An 18,711-nucleotide genomic window follows, 5' to 3' on the forward strand; every position below is an offset into this window, starting at 1 on the left:
TCAGAATTTTCCAGTCTCAGTCCGGCAATACAAAAAATAGTGAGGAAACATTGGAATATATTGAGTGAATGTAACCCTAACATTCTAGAATTCCAGAAACCACCTATGCCGGCATACAAACGCAGCAAAAATCTCCATGATCATTTAATTAAGGCAGATATAGGATCTAGAAAAACTATAAACCAGAGATATATAACTACCAACAGATGTGGTTGATATGCATGCCTAAATTGTTCATGTTGTGGAAATTTAATTAAAGGCCCAGTGTTCCACCACCCATGTAATGGTAAAAAATATTACATTAGGGGATACTATACTTGTAACACTGATTATGTAATTTATCTAATTAAATGTCCCTGTGGGCGGAGCTATATTGGAGAGACAACAAGGTGCATACGCGATAGAATCATAGAACATAAAAGTTCTATAAGAACTAAAAATGTTAAAGCTCCAGTCGCAGAACATTTTTTAGATAAAAAACATGCCATAAATCAACTTCGTTTTCAGATCATTGATCATGTCCCCAAATTACGTAGAGGTGGGGACAGAGAGAAAATGCTAAAACAGCGTGAAGCATTCTGGATTCATGAATTGGGTACCATGTATCCCAATGGTATGAATAAGGACTGGGACCTATCAGTGTTTCTATAGGGAAATTATCTCTATGTTTGAATTCTAGAATTTGAAAAATTAAAAATTTAAAATATTTTTTCAAAAAACCCCTGTTAATTTATTCAGAATTCAATATTGCACTATAAATTTTATTTTATTTTGTATTGTAGTAAATATCTAGGGAACCATTTCTGAGTAAGTTTTGTACATTGCACTTTAAATTTTGTACATTTTACCTTAAATTCAATTGCCAATCTCTGAATAACATTATTGAAATGATAATTATGGAGTATCTTTTGTACATAATTTATATGTGTTATATGATAAATATATTTAGTATATAAGAGGTTAATTCTTACCTGTGTTTTTAGCGCCACCTGGTGGTAGATTGCTATATAAGGTGTTCTAGTTTATTGTACACATTAGCTTGACAAAGAGACACAAGTCTCGAAACGTTGCTGTTTGTCCTGCTGTCTCACGAATAAATATCTATGCTGTCACTATTCTCTGTTTTTTTGATATCATTACCTTGACCTTGGAAGCAGGTCATTGTGACTTTGCAGGATAGCACCTGTGTGCTGGACTTTGCTCTACTTCTTCAATGTGTTTAGAAGCCATGGTGGAACCCCCTCTCAGAATGTGTCCCACTTGTACTGATATGTCTATACACTTTAAAGAACATATTGTTGCACTTAAAAATGTGGCCCAAGATGATTCTCAGACAGAAGGTAACGAGGTTAGCCCGTCAACCTCTCCCCAAGTGTCACAACCAGTTACGCCCGTTCAAGCGACGCCTAGCACCTCTAGTGCGTCTAACTCTTTTACCTTGCAAGACTTGGCGGCAGTTATGGATAATACCCTCTCAGTGTTCTTATCTAAACTGCCCGTGTTACCTGCAAAGCGTGATAGCTCTGTTTTAAGAACAGATAATGAGCATTCTGACGCTTTAGTAGCCGTATCCGATATACCCTCACAACACTCTGAAGTGGGGGCGATATTGCTCAGGGAGGTATTAGTTACTCTGGATGACTGCGACCCTATGGTGGTTCCAGAGAAATTGTGTAAAATGGACAAGTACCTAGAAGTTCCTGTTTACACTGATGTGTTCCCGGTCCCTAAGAGGATTGCGGATATCATTACTAAGAAGTGGGATAAACCAGGTATTCCCATCGTTCCCCCTCCTGTTTTTAAGAAAATGTTCCCCATATCTAACCCCATACGGGACTCGTGGCAGACGGTCCCTAAGGTGGAGGGGGCTGTTTCTTCACTTGCTATACGCACAACTATACCTATAGAAGACAGTTGTGCTTTCAAAGACCCTATGGATAAAAAATTAGAGGGTTTACTTAAGAAATTTTTTGTTCAACAAGGTTTTCTTCTCCAACCTATTGCATGCATTGTTCCTGTAACCACTGCAGCTGCTTTCTGGTTCGAGGCGCTGGAAGATGCGCTCCAGACGGAGACCTCATATGAGGACATTATGGACAGAATTAAGGCTTGATGGGGTAGCCCCAGATCCGGGACCGGATCTAGTAGGGGGCAGACTCTCTCTCTTCGCTCAGGCCTGGGCAAGCACTCCCTTCCAAGGGGAAGGTTCCACATTTCTCGTCTGTCTTCAGACCAGACAAAGAAAGAGGCGTTCTTACGCTGTGCAGAAGACCTACATACAATGGGAGTGATCCACCCAGTTCCAATTGCGTAACAAGGGCTGGGTTTTTACTCAAACCTGTTTGTGGTTCCAAAGAAAGAAGGAACTTTCAGACCAATCCTGGATCTAAAAATTCTAAACAAATTCCTCAGAGTCCCATCATTCAAGATGGAGACCATTCGGACAATCTTACCAGTGATCCAGGAGGGTCAATATATGACCACCGTGGATTTAAAGGATGCGTATCTGCACATTCCTGTCCACAAAGATCATCACCAGTTTCTCAGGTTTGCTTTTCTGGACAAGCATTACCAGTTTGTGGCTCTTCCTTTCGAGTTGGCCACTGCTCCCAGAATATTCACAAAAGTGCTAGGGTCCCTCCTGGCGGTTCTAAGACCGCGGGGCATAGCAGTGGCGCCTTATCTAGATGACATCTTAATTCAGGCGTCGACTTTCCAAAGAGCCAAGTCTCACACGGAAATTGTATTGGCATTTCTGAGGTCTCACGGGTGGAAGGTGAACATCAAAAAGAGTTCTCTCTCCCCCCTCACAAGAGTTTCCTTCCTAGGAACTCTAATAGACTCGGTAGAAATGAAATTATTTCTGACAGAGGTCAGAAACTTAAAACTCTTAACCACTTGCCGAGCCCTTCATACCATTCCTCGGCCATCTGTAGCTCAGTGCATGGAGACAATCGGGCTAATGGTAGCGGCAATGGACATAGTCCCTTTTGCACGGATACACCTCAGACCACTGCAACTATGCATGCTCAAACAGTGGAATGGGGATTATGCAGATTTTTCTCCTCAAATACAGCTGGACCAGGGGACCAGAGATTCTCTTCTCTGGTGGTGGTCTCAGGATCACCTGTCTCAGGGAATGTGTTTCCGCAGACCAGAGTGGATCATTGTAACGACCGACGCCAGTCTGTTGGGCTGGGGCGCAGTCTGGGACTCCCTGAAAGCTCAGTGTTTATGGTCTTGGGAAGAAGCTCTTCTCCCGATAAACATTCTGGAACTGAGGGCGATATTCAACGCTCTCCAGGCATGGCCTCAGCTAGCTGCGGCCAAATTCATCAGATTTCAGTCAGACAACATCACGACTGTAGCTTACGTCAATCATCAAGGGGGAACAAGGAGTTCCCTAGCAATGACGGAAGTAACCAAAATAATCAGGTGAGCGGAGGATCACTCCTGCCATCTCTCAGCAATTCACATCCCAGGAGTAGACAACTGGGAGGCGGATTTTCTAAGTCGTCAGACTTTTCACCCGGGGGAGTGGGAACTCCACCGGAGGTATTTGCCCAGCTGACTCAGCTATGGGGCACTCCAGAATTGGATCTGATGGCGTCCCATCAGAACACCAAGCTTCCTCTTTACGGGTCCAGATCCCGGGATCGCCAGGCGGTGCTGATAGATGCTCTAGAAGCGCCTTGGTCCTTCAATCTAGCCTATGTTTTTCCACCGCTTCCTCTCCTCCCTCGTCTGGTTGCCAGAATCAAGTAGGAGAGGGCTTCGGTGATTCTAATAGCGCCTGCGTGGCCACGCAGGACCTGGTATGCAGACCTAGTGGACATGTCATCTGTTCCACCATGGACACTACCAATGAGGCAGGACCTTCTAATACAAGGTCCTTTCAAACATCCAAATCTAATTTCTCTGCATCTGACTGCTTGGAGATTGAACGCCTAATTCTATCAAAGCGTGGTTTCTCTGAGTCGATTATTGATACCCTGATTCAGGCTAGAAAGCCTGTCACCAAGAAAATCTACCATAAGATTTGGCGAAAATATCTTTTTTGGTGCGAATCCAAGGGTTACTCATGGAGTAAGATTGGGATTCCCAGGATATTGTCCTTTCTCCAAGAAGGATTGGAGAAAGGATTATCAGCTAGTTCCTTAAAAGGACAGATATCTGCTTTGTCTATTCTTTTACACAAACATCTGGCAGAGGTACCAGACGTTCAAGCGTTTAGTCAGGCTTTAGTCAGAATCAAGTCTGTTTATAGACCTGTGGCTCCGCCATGGAGTCTGAATTTAGTTATTTCAGTTCTGCAAGGGGTTCCGTTTGAACCTTTACATTCCATAGATATTAAACTTTTATCTTGGAAAGTTTTGTTTTTGGTAGCTATCTCTTCTGCTCGAAGATTTTCAGAGTTATCTGCTTTACAGTGTGATTCACCTTACCTGGTTTTCCATGCAGATAAGGTAGTTCTGCGTACCAAACCCGGTTTTCTTCCTAAGGTTGTGTCCAATATGAATATTAATCAGGAAATTGTTGTTCCTTCTCTGTGTCCTAATCCTTCTTCGAAGAAGGAACGTCTGTTACACAATCTTGATGTGGTTCGTGCTTTAAAGTTCTATTTACAAGCAACTAAGGATTTCAGACAAACAACTTCATTGTTTGTTATCTATTCTGGTAAGAGGAGAGGTCAGAAGGCGACTGCTACCTCTCTTTCCTTTTGGCTGAAAAGCATCATCCGTTTGGCCTATGAGACTGCTGGCCAGCAGCCTCCCGAAACAATTACTGCTCATTCTACCAGAGCAGTGGCTTCCACATGGGCTTTTAAAAACGAGGCTTCTGTTGAACAGATTTGCAAGGCAGTGACTTGGTCTTCACTGCATACTTTTTCCAAATTTTACAAATTCGATACTTTTGCTTCTTCGGAGGCTATTTTTGGGAGAAAGGTTTTTACAAGCAGTGGTGCCTTCCGTTTAAGGTACCTGTCTTGTTCCCTCCCTTCATCCGTGTCCTAAAGCTTTGGTATTGTTATCAAGTAAAGGATGAATCCGTGGACTCGATACATCTTACAAGAGAAAACAGAATTTATGCTTACCTGATAAATTACTTTCTCTTGTGATGTATCGAGTCCACGGCCCGCCCTGGCTATTAAGTCAGGTAGTTTTTTGTTTAAACTACAGTCACCACTGCACCCTATGGTTTCTTCTTTTTCTTCCTAACCTTCGGTCGAATGACTGGGGGGTGGAGCTAGAGGGGAGCTATATGGACAGCTCTGCTGTGTGCTCTCTTTGCCACTTCCTGTTGGGAAGGAGAATATCCCACAAGTAAAGGATGAATCCGTGGACTCGATACATCACAAGAGAAAGTAATTTATCAGGTAAGCATAAATTCTGTTTTTTTTTTTTTTTTTTTACAAAACTGTAGTTTACCTCATTACTTGTCAGGTCAATGTAAACAAGTGCTGAGTTTCTGTTTGGGTGTCTGTGTCTGAGTGTGTTTCTTTGCGTGTCTGCTAGAGTGTCTATATGTGAATCCTTATGTGTGAGTGTGTGTGTGTGTTTCAGTGTATGAGTGTATCTGTGTGTGTATGTTACTACCTTTACAACATTTCCAAGTTTAAATAGACACAAAGTGATGGTAAAGTTGCGCAGCGGTAAAACCGGCATTTGCTAGCTTTAGGGAAAAAAATATTACTTTCATTCATCATTTTTTTTTTTTTAGCAATGGCATTAAAGTTCTTACAGTTTTAACATTTGATTCCTAGTGTCCCATATTCCACCAGGCTCTGTGTCATAGTTTTTTCTTCTGTGACGTTTTCTTTTTCCTCCAGTTGAAATCCTGGCCGTTAGGCTACCAGGACTTTAGCTAATCCGCCCACTTTATCTATAGCGCATGCGCAAGCTATTTTTCTGCCTTGCAAAGTAAAAGCGCACTCCCGTGTAACGCATGCGCGTCGATCATACTAGGGAATCCCATCTAATACTTTATTTTGAATGCTCGTTTGGTCAAGGGGATCACGATCGCAGTGCAACAATAGCAACACAGCTCTCTAGCACAATAGTAAACAATGAATAGCGTGCTTCATTGTTTATGTTGTGACGGAGAGATTAGACTTGCGCATGCGCACAGCTTACTGTCTTGGGAGCGAGCCTAGATGCTGAAGTAGAGAGCAGGTGGGACCGCTCTCTACATTATTCATATATTAGAGCAGGAAGTACAGCGGGGGAGGAGCAATACACAGTAACACAGATTTTTTTAGATTAGTCCTTTATTATTTATAAATGATACAAAAAAACAAAACAAACTTAGCGACTTTGCTCTTAAACATATAGGCTACCTAGATAAGCACACAAAACGTTGCAACTTTACCATCACTTTAAGAATAAAGTACATATACATTTTAGTCACTTAGTCAAAAATTGCACATGTCAAAGGATGGGGGGGGGGCCTGATCAATGGTTAAGTCAGGGGGCCCAAAATTTCTAGTGGCGGCCCTGGTCACAGTAGTCTATCCTTCTTTTAAGCAGATTTGCTTGATCATATCCCGGCCCAAGGCTTTCTACTAGTTCGTCCATCACCCTTTCAATGTGTCTGGGCATTTTACAGATTAGTGTTTAATTTATTGCTTAATGCTTCCTTCTCTTGTCAATGACAAACTTGTACATTAATGTTATTCAGAGGTAAATTTAAGGAAGTTCATAAACATGTTAAGCAATTTAAACATAAATAAAATGGTTCACAACATTAGGGGAACAGGGAAATGTATAGATTTTGGAAATTGGTAGCATTTTGCAAATAAATAATAAAAAGGACATGTTTTATGGTAACCATGCAATAAATGCTGCTAATGTGATATTCGTATGATACTTGCTGATGTTTTATTTATTTCACTTTGTAACAGAACTCTTTATTGTGCCAAAGGGAACTATGAGTTTGGCATTTCACGCATCATCAAAAGCCTGGAGCCATATAATAAAAAGGTATGTTTTTAACTGAAAATTGACCAATTACATTTTCCAAACTAGTTTGTCAATTAAAAAAATAAATACTCTATAACTCTTTTTGTATTAGAAACTAGCAATATTTTTACAGTCCTAAACTAGGGATTGATCAGTCTTGCCCTTGTCTTTGGTAGGCAAGGATTTCTGAACTTTGGATGCTTTGTTTTTCCAGTGATGTTAATCAAAAAATACTACTGCTGTTATACCCTTTTAAGTGTGAAATTTGTGTAAAAAGTGTAAAATGGCCCTGATCATGTGTCATTAAAGGGGTAGTCTAGTCAGAATGAAACTTTCATGATTCAGTTAGGGTATGTAATTTTAAACTGCTTTCCAATTTACTTTTATCATCAAATTTGCTTTGTTCCTTTGGTATTCTTAGTTGAATGCTAAACCTAGGTAGGCTCATTTGCTTATTTCTAAGCCCTTGAAGGCCGCCTCTTATCTGAATGCATTTAACAGTTTTTCACAGCTAGAGGGCATTAGTTCATGTGCCCCATATAGATAACACTGTGTTCACGCTAGAGGAGTTACTTATGAGAGGGCACTGATTTGCTAAAATTCAAGTCTTTCAAAAGAACTGAAAAAGGGGACAGTCTGCAGACTGTAGCATGACTAAGAGGATTACCCCCGAAACGTCACTGTTTTAATTGTTTTAAAGGGACACTGAACCCAAATGTTTTCTTTTGTGATTCAGATAGAGCATGCAATTTTAAGAAACTTTCTAATTTACTCCTATTATCAAATTTTCTTCGTTCTCTTGCTATCTTTACTTGAATAAGAAGGCATCTAAGCTAAGGAGCCAGCCAATTTTTGGTTCAGTACCCTGGACAGCACTTGTTTATTGGTGGGTGAATTTAACCACCAATCAGCAAGAACAACCCAGGTTGTTCACCAAAAATGGGCCGGTGTTCTAAAATAAGTAGCGACCGCGTAAGAATGCGGGTCCTGCGTCACTTCCGGTGATGTGAATCAGCTGCTGGAGGTGTGTGGCGCTCACTGCGCATGCACAAGAGGCCCAACCTCCGCAAAACAGCTGTTTAAGCCTACGCAACGGGTCGAGGAATTCTATGTCCAGTAAACTTCATTGCGCAGGCGTGCAGAATGCCGCGCATGCGCACACGGCCCCACTCCTCACCCTCAGCTTAATAACATTCATCAAAGACAAGGCACTAGCGGCACACTGGAAACACGACCCTATTGGTTGTCAAGACACTGACTTCACGAACACACGGACCAATCAGATAATGCAGTAACGCTTTTTTTTCTATGTATTATCTGATCGGTCCGTAATCCGTTGGTTTGCCCACCTCCATTCAATTTCCAAATTGGTCCATCGCAAGTAACACAATGCAGTAACGCTTTTTTTTCTATGTATTATCTGATCGGTCCGTAGTCCGTTGGTTTGCCCACCTCCATTCAATTTCCAAATTGGTCCATCGCTCGCCACCGACTTGCCGTGCCCGGGGGTGGGTGCTTATGAGGGCTACAGGGGGTGCCGATGGGGCTTACGTAAGTAACACAGGGGGTGCTTATAGAGGTTACAGGGGGTGCTTATAGAGGTTACAGGGGGTGCTGATGGGGCTTTTGTAGGTTACAGAGGGGGTACTTATGGGGGTTACAGGGCATGCTGATGGGACTTATGTAGTTTACAAAGGGGGTGCTTATAGGGATTACGGGGGGCTGATGGGGCTTATGTAGGTTACACAGTGGGTGCTTATGGGGGTTAAATGGGGGGCGATGGTGCTTATGTAATTTACACAGGGGAGGCTTATGGAGGTTAAATGGGGGCGCTGGTGCTTATGTAGGTTACAGAGGGGGTGCTTATGGGGGTTACAGGGGGTGCTGATGGGGCTTATGTAGGTTACACAGGGTACTTATGGGGGTTACAGGGGGTGCTCATGGGAATTATGTAGGTTACACAGGGGGTACTTATGGGGGTTACAGGGGGTGCTAATGGGGCTTATGTAGGTTACACAGGGGGTACTTATGGGGGTTACAGGGGGTGCTGATGGGACTTATGTAGGTTACACAGGGGGTACTTATGGGGGTTACAGTGGAAGCTGATGGGACTTATGTAGGTTACACAGGGGGTACTTATGAGGTTACGGGGGGCTGATGGGGCTTATGTAGGTTACAGAGGGGGTACTAATGGGGGTTACAGGGGGCTGATGGGGCTTATGTAGGTTACAGGGGGGCTTATGGGGGTTACAGGGGTTGCTGATGGGGCTTATGTAGGTTACACAGGGGGTGCTTATGGGGGTTACAGGGGGTGCTGATGGGACTTATGTAGGTTACACAGGGGGTACTTATGGGGGTTACAGTGGAAGCTGATGAGGCTTATGTAGGTTACAGAGGGGGTACGTATGGGGGTTACAGGGGGAGCTGATGGGGATTATGTAGGTTACACAGGGGGTGCTTATGGGGTTACAGGGGGAGTTGATGGGGCTTATGTAGGTTAAACAAGGGGGGCTTATGGGGGTTACAGGGGTGCTTATGGGGTTTACAGTGGGAGCTGATCGGGCTTATGTAGGTTACACAAGGGGGGCTTATGGGGGTTACAGGGGTGCTTATGGGGTTTACAATGGGAGCTGATGGGGCTTATGTAGGTTAAAGAGGGGGTGCTTATGGGGTTTACAGTGGGAGCTGATGGGGCTTATGTAGGTTAAATAGCGGGTGCTTATGGGGATTACAGGGGGTTGATGGGGCTTATGTAGGTTAAAGAGGGGGTGCTTATGGGGGTTACAGGGGGAGCTGATGGGGCTTATGTAGGTTAAAGAGGGGGTGCTTATGGGGGTTACAGGGGGTGCTTATTGGGGTTACAGTGGGAGCTGATGGAGCTTATGTAGGTTAAAGAGGGGGTGCTTATAGAGGTTACAGGGTGTGCTAATGGGGCTTATGTAGGTTAAAGAGGGGGTGCTTATAGAGGTTACATGGTGTGCTGATGGGGCTTATGTAGGTTACACAGGGGGTGCTTATGGGGGTGACATGGGGGGCTGATGGGGCTTATTGGGGTTACAGTGGGAGCTGATGGAGCTTATGTAGGTTAAAGAGGAGGTGCTTTTAGGGGTTACAGGGGGTGCTTATTGGGGTTACAGTGGGAGCTGATGGGGCTTATGTAGGTTAAAGAGGGGGTGCTTATAGAGGTTACAGGGTGTGCTGATGGGGCTTATGTAGGTTAAAGAGGGGGTGCTTATGGGGGTTACAGGGGGTGCTTATTGGGGTTACAGTGGGAGCTGATGGGGCTTATGTAGGTTAAAGAGGGGGTGCTTATAGAGGTTACAGGGTGTGCTGATGGGGCTTATGTAGGTTAAAGAGGGGGTGCTTATAGAGGTTACAGGGATGCTGATGGGACTTATGTAGGTTACACAGGGGGTGCTTATGGGGGTTACAGGGGGTTGATGGGGCTTATGTAGGTTAAAGAGGGGGTGCTTATGGGGGTTACAGGGGGAGCTGATGTTGCTTATCTAGGTTACACAGGGGGTGCTTATGGGGGTTACAGGGGGGCTGATGGGGCTTATGTAGGTTACACAGCGGGTGCTTATGGGGGTGACATGGGGGGCTGATAGGGTTTATGTAGGTTACACGGGGTGCTTATGTGGGTTACAGGGGGAGCTGATGGGGCTTATGTAGGTTACACAAGGGGGGCTTATGGGGGTTACAGGGGTGCTTATGGGGTTTACAGTGGGAGCTGATGGAGCTTATGTAGGTTAAAGAGGGGGTGCTTTTAGGGGTTACAGGGGGTGCTGATGGGGCTTATGTAGGTTAAAGAGGGGTTGCTTATGGCGGTTACAGGGGGAGCTGATGGGGCTTATGTAGGTTACACAAGGGGGGCTTATGGGGGTTACAGGGGTGCTTATGGGGTTTACAGTGGGAGCTGATGGGGCCTATGTAGATTAAAGAGGGGGTGCTTATGGGGGTTACAGAGGGTGCTTATTGGGGTTACAGTGGGAGCTGATGGAGCTTATGTAGGTTACAGAGGGGGTGCTTATGGGGTTACAGGGGGTGGTGATGGGGCTTATGTAGGTTACAGAGGGGGTGCTTATGGGGTTACAGGGGGTGGTGATGGGGCTTATGTAGGTTAGACAGGGGCTACTTATGGGGGTTATGTAGGTTACAGAGGGGGGCTTATGGGGATTACAGTGGGTGCTGATATGGCTTATTTAGGTTACATAGGAGGTGCTTATGGGAACCCACTGAGGAGAGAGAGAGAACACATATTATGCAACAGGTTTTTCACATACCCAAAGGAAAACTCGAAAGGGGGTGGTCAGAAAAAGAGCAGAGAGGGAGAGAGTGCTATCAATTGAGAACCCAAAGGATAGACAACTAAATAAAGAGATACTGACCACCTCCTTGCGGAAGAGTGTGTATATAGTGGGAAATGTTATTAATTTATCTGAACAGGATCTAAGTATTGCCCAGTACAAGATACTTAACTTAGGTTTCTCCAACATTGGTGTGTCCGGTCCACGGCTTCATCCTTACTTGTGGGATATTCTCTTCCCCTACAGGAAATGGCAAAGAGAGCACCCAGCAAGAGCTGTCCATATAGCCCCCCCCCCTCTGGCTCCGCCCCCAGTCATTCTCTTTGCCGCTCTGAACAAGTAGCATCTCCACGGGGATGGTAAAGAGTATGTGGTGTTAGTTGTAGTTTTTTATTTCTTCTTCTATCAAGAGTTTGTTATTTTAAAATAGTGCCGGTTTGTACTATTTACTCTACAACAGAAAATGAAGAAGATTTCTGTTAAAGAGAAATATGATTTTAGCAGTAGTAACTAAAATCTATTGCTGTTCCCACGCAGGGCTGTTGAAACCAGAGAACTTCAGTTGGGGGGAACAGTTTGCAGGCTTATCTGCTGCAGGTATGATCAGTCATATTTCTAACAAGACATGTTAATGCTAGAAGACTGTCAGTTTTCCCTTAGGGGGTAAGTAAGCCATTTTCTTAGACTCATAACAGATTAAGGCTTATTAATGGGCTCTATACTGGTTGACACTATTGTGGGCTAAATCGATTGATTTATTTCATATTTAGATGGCTTTTAGAGTGTTTTGTGTACTTAAAAGCACCTTTGGGAACGTTTTTATTCGCCTGGCATTTAGTTAGACTACTATTTCAGTCAGTAAGGCCCCTTCACTCTGGTATGCAGAGGAAGGAGGCCCCGTTTTCGCCCCTCAATTGCGCAGTTTACTTCCATGGCAGTGCATGTAGCTTCATGTGAGGGGTCCTGTGGCTACAAAAACGGACTCAGGAAGGTTTATTTCAGTGCAGAATAACTCTCAGGGAAGGTAAAAAGCCGCAGCAAGGCTGTGGCAGTGATTGTAGTGTACTAAAATTGTTAAATTGAACAAATAGCTCCGGGTTGCTCATTTTAAGGGTTAAAGTCTTGAAACTTGGTGTGCCATTCTTTCAAGGCATTAGGACTCTGGGGTGAAAATTTTGTAAAAATCGGACATTGCCTTCATTGTTTTTCAAAATATCAGAAATAAAGTGTGCCTGTTTATTATTTAAAGGGACAGTAACGCTTTTCTTTAAAAACGCTTTTATTGCATTATTAGCCTGCCAAATTCTGTCTAACATGTCTATACCTTCAGATGGCTTATGTTCTGTGTGTATGAAAGCCAAGGTGGTTCCCCCTATTAATGTATGCGCAAATTGTGTCATAGCGTCCAAACAAAGTATGGACAGTACTGTCACATTGAATAAGATTGCCCAAGATGATTCTTCTAATGAAGGTAGTGGGGATAGTTCTTCATCCTCTCCTTCTGTGTCAACACCAGTTTTGCCCCCGCAGTCGATACCTAGTACATCTAGCGCGCCAATGCTGGTTACTATGCAGCAATTGACAGCAGTAATGGATAATTCTATAGCAAATCTGTTATCCAAACTGCCATCCTACCCTAGAAAGCGTGATAGCTCAGTTTTAAATACATTGAATGTGAAAAAAAACCAGTGCGCCAAATACCTGTGTATAAAAAGTGAAGATGTCAACATATCATGCAATGCTATAATAAAAAACCCCTATGTGTAAATACGGGAGTGAACATTACAAAATAAATATACAGAGTAATAAAAAGTCCCAATCAAACCAATCTGGTCGATGGTGGTTATGTGAAATTTGGACAGTTCGTCTAGTCCATAATCCAGATACAAATGTCTGGAACAGATGGCAGGCTGCTTCTTCGAAATTCTTGTTGGTGTCCCAAGATGTTATGATCTGTAGATGTGAAAGATAAAAAAAGAAGGCGCCACCATGGTGCACAATCAGATGATTCAAACACGCCAAATGTACAAGTAAGACCGTACTTACAAGCTGTATGACACTTGAGAAGTGTCACAAATGCCTTCTGGACTGTTGGGAGTCGTCCAGCTAACTCACACTGATGGATGTCAGATATCAGAGCAACTCTGGAGCAAGGGAGCAGCGACAGGCAAACAGCATGCAGTGACCAGCCACAAGCTTAGCACCAAGCCGGATCGTCCACTTGTGTTGATGGATACACCAGTGACAGTAGATACACTATTGGATACAATGTATCAAAAGAACTCCAAATGTTAAATAAAGTTGTACAGTATATGATTGAATAAAGATGATGATTCGTGGCAAAAGTCTAGTAAAAACAAACAGACTTTATTTACAGTATAGCAGCACAACGTTTCTCGGTCTTTCCTGACCGTTTCCTCAGGTGCAATATACCAAATGATTAAAACCACGAACTTTTATTGCCGAGTTTTCGGCGTCTTCTAGAATGAACAGCGCATGCGTGGAGGTGTGACCACTACAAGAGCTACCATTGGTTGTCATTTATCCAATGTTAGACCTCTATGCGAAGTATACAGCTGCCACTCGTATTATATATACAAAAATCGTGCAGGATTATATTTAACCAGCACATTTAAAAGGAGTATTTAAAATGCACATAGATGAAATAAGTATATGTACATATATGTAGTACGAAAATAAATGGTGATATATACAATGAGAGGCTCTTAGTAGTGACACCAATCGCGCACGCAAAAAACAAACATAAAACAAGTAAAACTAGAATATCTATCAATCAGAATACAAATAATACAATATTTGCAGAATAATACATCAAAATGTTATATACATTAGCCTAATATAAGAGACCTAAAGTTATAGATGTCTATAGCATAAAACGTAAATAAATCATTATGAAATGTACACCTAAATAAATTGTGAGACTAAATAATTAAATGAATGGTAAGGATAAAACCTAATGATAAAACATATTGTAAATGGCCATCTGTACATGTATATATGCACCTATGCACGTTTACATATCTAATAAGTAAGGCAGAAACCACAACCCATAAGGTATCCCACATGAACTAAGATATATCTATCCCTTGTCAATCATGTCATATCTATATTAGTTATCACATAAAGTACGAATAATACCTACTTGTAAAACATATTTATAAAAAATATATATGCAAAAAAAAAAAAAAAAATATATAGCTTTACATGCATACACGTCACATATCCCATGAATATGGCTGAAACCACAACCCATAAGGCATCAAACATGGAATACGATATATCTATCCATCGCCAATCATAATATATCTATGTTTATTTCCACATAAGGCAATGGTAGTAGAAGTCACCATAAAGATACCATCAAAAATATATGTTAAAATATATTAAAAAACTAGTTAAAAGCTGCCATATCGATATTGGCATTGAGACCACCAGGGGACAGACTTTTGAGTTTCCAAATCCAAAAGGTCTCCCTCTGTCTCAAATGTAAAAACCTGTTCCTGCCCCACTTGGGTAGGATCTGTTCTAATGGGAATATAGAAAAACAATCAGTAGGTGAAGAGTGGCAAAAACTGGCATGTTTGGGAATACTATGGTTTTTGATATTGTTTTCTATGTTTCTTTTGTGTTCCCCCCACCTCTTTTTTAGGGGCCTGGAGGTCCTCCCCACGTATTGGAGTCCACATACACATTCTAATAGGTAGACAACAAAGGGAGAATCACACGTGAAATGTGAATTAATGTTAAATTTTTCTTTTGTGATAAATGAACTAAATTCAATTCTATTTGGATTTGTGAAAACACATAGGCCACAGTGTGCACGATTGCATTTATAAAAACCTGGTTTTCCTAGTAGTGTAGAATCCCTATTTTTAGGGGTAAAACCATTTATTTTGGGCTGATGTACTTTCATGACTACCTTGCTGGGTGCCAGCTTATTTTTTAAGGTGGGAGCTCTTCTGTATGTACATATTGGTTGCTTACTCAAAGTGTTGGTAAGAAATGGATCATTTTCTAGGATGTACCAATATTTTTCTAAAATGCCTTTGATCTTTTTGTGGTTGTTATTAAATTGTGTTACAAATCTAACCCCAGTATTATTAGACTCCCCGGGATTTTTGGATTTTTCTTCTTTATCGGTCACATGGTTGTCCCTTGTGTATTTAGAGAAAAAATCTTCTCTGCATTTCCTTCTGGCCTCAAGGAAGCTAGTCTCAATTAAACTACTCGGAAAATTCTTTTCCAAAAACCTTTCTTTTAAAAGGTCAGCCTGTATATCAAAAGTTTTCAAATCAGTGCAGTTTCTGCGCAACCTACAGAACTGGTTGTATGGTATATTCTTTTTCCACGGTAAGTGGTGGTTGCTTTTGAAATTAAGGTAGCTGTTTGCATCCACTGGTTTGAAAAAAGTTTTAGTAATGATGTTACCCAAATTGTCCCATTCTAATATCAAATCCAAAAAATCTATACTTGTTTCATCCATTTTGGATGAAAACTGCAGCCCCATATCATTGTCATTTAATTTATCAACAAAATTTTGGGCTTCTATAGTGCTGCCTTCCCAAATAAACAGAAGGTCATCAATGAAACGGCCATAAAAGACCAGACTCGCCACCGAGTCAGAGGAATAGATGTATCTATCCTCAAACATGCCCATAAATAAATTGGCAAAACTCGGGGCGAATCTGGTCCCCATGGCCGTTCCCTTGATCTGCAAAAAGAATTTTTCTTGATAGACAAAATAATTATTCTTAAGAACAAATAAGATACACTCCAAAAGAAATTTCCTTTGTTTCTCTGGCATATACATGTCTTGTTTTAAGTAGTATTCAATGGCATTTATGCCTAAATCATGGGCTATATTAGAATACAAAGCCGAGACATCACAAGTAAGCCATAAAAGTTTCCTGTTTTCCTTCTTAATTTTAGATATCTTATAAATGAGATCCGGAGTGTCTTGAATATATGAAGTTAGAGTGACTACTGATTTTTTTAGGAATTGATCCACATATTCGGATAAACTACATGTGAGATTACCAATACCCGAAATGATAGGCCTCCCAGGAGGATCCACCAAATTTTTGTGGATCTTTGGGAGATGGTAATAATAAGCCAAATTCGGATTAGTAGGGATTAAAAAATCCCTTTCTTTTTTAGTTAGAATACCTTCTAACCAGCCTCGGTCAACCATTTGGACCAGACTGGCCAGAAATTTATTCGTGGGATTGAAAGTAAGGATCTTATAATACTGTTTATCGTACAGAATCCTATCGGCTTCTCTTATGTAGTCTACACGATTCTGTATGATAATTCCTCCACCCTTATCCGCTTCTCTAATTATTATGTTGTTATTAGAAGCTAGTCTGGATAGGGCCTTAACTTCATAAATGTTCAAATTGGAATCCTTGGAATCTTTGGTTCTAGCTCTTGGTAGTTTTCCAAAATCTTCTAGTACTAGTTTTTGAAATAGTTCAATATTTAAACCTGCATTGGGTGGATTAAAATTAGATTTGGGCATTAGATTTGAATGTATACAATCTTCAAAAAGATCAGCATAAAGAGTATCTGGATCAAAATATATAATGTCAGTGGAAGGACGTTCACTCATGTCATTAGTTAAAATTGGTCTATGGCCTGAATCTTTTAGTTTCTTTTCACAGAAGTAACGCTGCAAAGATAGTTTGCGAACAAACTTGTTCAAATCAACAAACAAGTCAAATAAATTGTGTTGGTTTGATGGACAAAATGATAAGCCCCTATTTAAAACACAAATTTCTTCGTTGGAAAGAACATGATTGGATAGATTATATATATTCTTACTCATGCGTTTAAGTTTCTCTTTTTTGGAAGTCTTACCTCTCCCTCTGCTGCCACGTTGGCGTAAGATCTTTTTCTTGGTGTAGTGGTAGCCATTTTTTCCCCCCTCTTGGGCCCTTTCTAATTGTTTTAATCTGATTGGTGCATGTCTGAGGTGTGGCGGGGTGTACATCTGTTTTTGTTCGTACTGAAAAACCTGAGATTTATTAATCTGTCTGTTTTCATCTCTTCGATGGCTATTATTGTAATTAGTTTCATTTTTGAAGGCAGCACTATAGAAGCCCAAAATTTTGTTGATAAATTAAATGACAATGATATGGGGCTGCAGTTTTCATCCAAAATGGATGAAACAAGTATAGATTTTTTGGATTTGATATTAGAATGGGACAATTTGGGTAACATCATTACTAAAACTTTTTTCAAACCAGTGGATGCAAACAGCTACCTTAATTTCAAAAGCAACCACCACTTACCGTGGAAAAAGAATATACCATACAACCAGTTCTGTAGGTTGCGCAGAAACTGCACTGATTTGAAAACTTTTGATATACAGGCTGACCTTTTAAAAGAAAGGTTTTTGGAAAAGAATTTTCCGAGTAGTTTAATTGAGACTAGCTTCCTTGAGGCCAGAAGGAAATGCAGAGAAGATTTTTTCTCTAAATACACAAGGGACAACCATGTGACCGATAAAGAAGAAAAATCCAAAAATCCCGGGGAGTCTAATAATACTGGGGTTAGATTTGTAACACAATTTAATAACAACCACAAAAAGATCAAAGGCATTTTAGAAAAATATTGGTACATCCTAGAAAATGATCCATTTCTTACCAACACTTTGAGTAAGCAACCAATATGTACATACAGAAGAGCTCCCACCTTAAAAAATAAGCTGGCACCCAGCAAGGTAGTCATGAAAGTACATCAGCCCAAAATAAATGGTTTTACCCCTAAAAATAGGGATTCTACACTACTAGGGAAACCAGGTTTTTATAAATGCAATCGTGCACACTGTGGCCTATGTGTTTTCACAAATCCAAATAGAATTGAATTTAGTTCATTTATCACAAAAGAAAAATTTAACATTAATTCACATTTCACGTGTGATTCTCCCTTTGTTGTCTACCTATTAGAATGTGTATGTGGACTCCAATACGTGGGGAGGACCTCCAGGCCCCTAAAAAAGAGGTGGGGGGAACACAAAAGAAACATAGAAAACAATATCAAAAACCATAGTATTCCCAAACATGCCAGTTTTTGCCACTCTTCACCTACTGATTGTTTTTCTATATTCCCATTAGAACAGATCCTACCCAAGTGGGGCAGGAACAGGTTTTTACATTTGAGACAGAGGGAGACCTTTTGGATTTGGAAACTCAAAAGTCTGTCCCCTGGTGGTCTCAATGCCAATATCGATATGGCAGCTTTTAACTAGTTTTTTAATATATTTTAACATATATTTTTGATGGTATCTTTATGGTGACTTCTACTACCATTGCCTTATGTGGAAATAAACATAGATATATTATGATTGGCGATGGATAGATATATCGTATTCCATGTTTGATGCCTTATGGGTTGTGGTTTCAGCCATATTCATGGGATATGTG

The 18,711-nt window shown here is 41.3% G+C and overlaps 1 protein-coding gene across 1 annotated transcript in view; it reads left to right on the forward strand.

Annotated features, from left to right (window-relative positions):
* LOC128660454 (tetratricopeptide repeat protein 30A) overlaps nt 1-18,711 on the forward strand; it is a 271,599-nt gene that overhangs the window by 204,019 nt on the left and 48,869 nt on the right. Inside the window, exon 17 of the mRNA XM_053714304.1 lies at nt 6,902-6,980. Coding sequence (XP_053570279.1) covers nt 6,902-6,980 — 79 coding nt within the window. The remainder of the gene's footprint in view (nt 1-6,901; nt 6,981-18,711) is intronic.

This window comes from Bombina bombina, chromosome 5, assembly GCF_027579735.1.
Source record: "Bombina bombina isolate aBomBom1 chromosome 5, aBomBom1.pri, whole genome shotgun sequence".
NCBI lineage: Eukaryota > Metazoa > Chordata > Amphibia > Anura > Bombinatoridae > Bombina > Bombina bombina.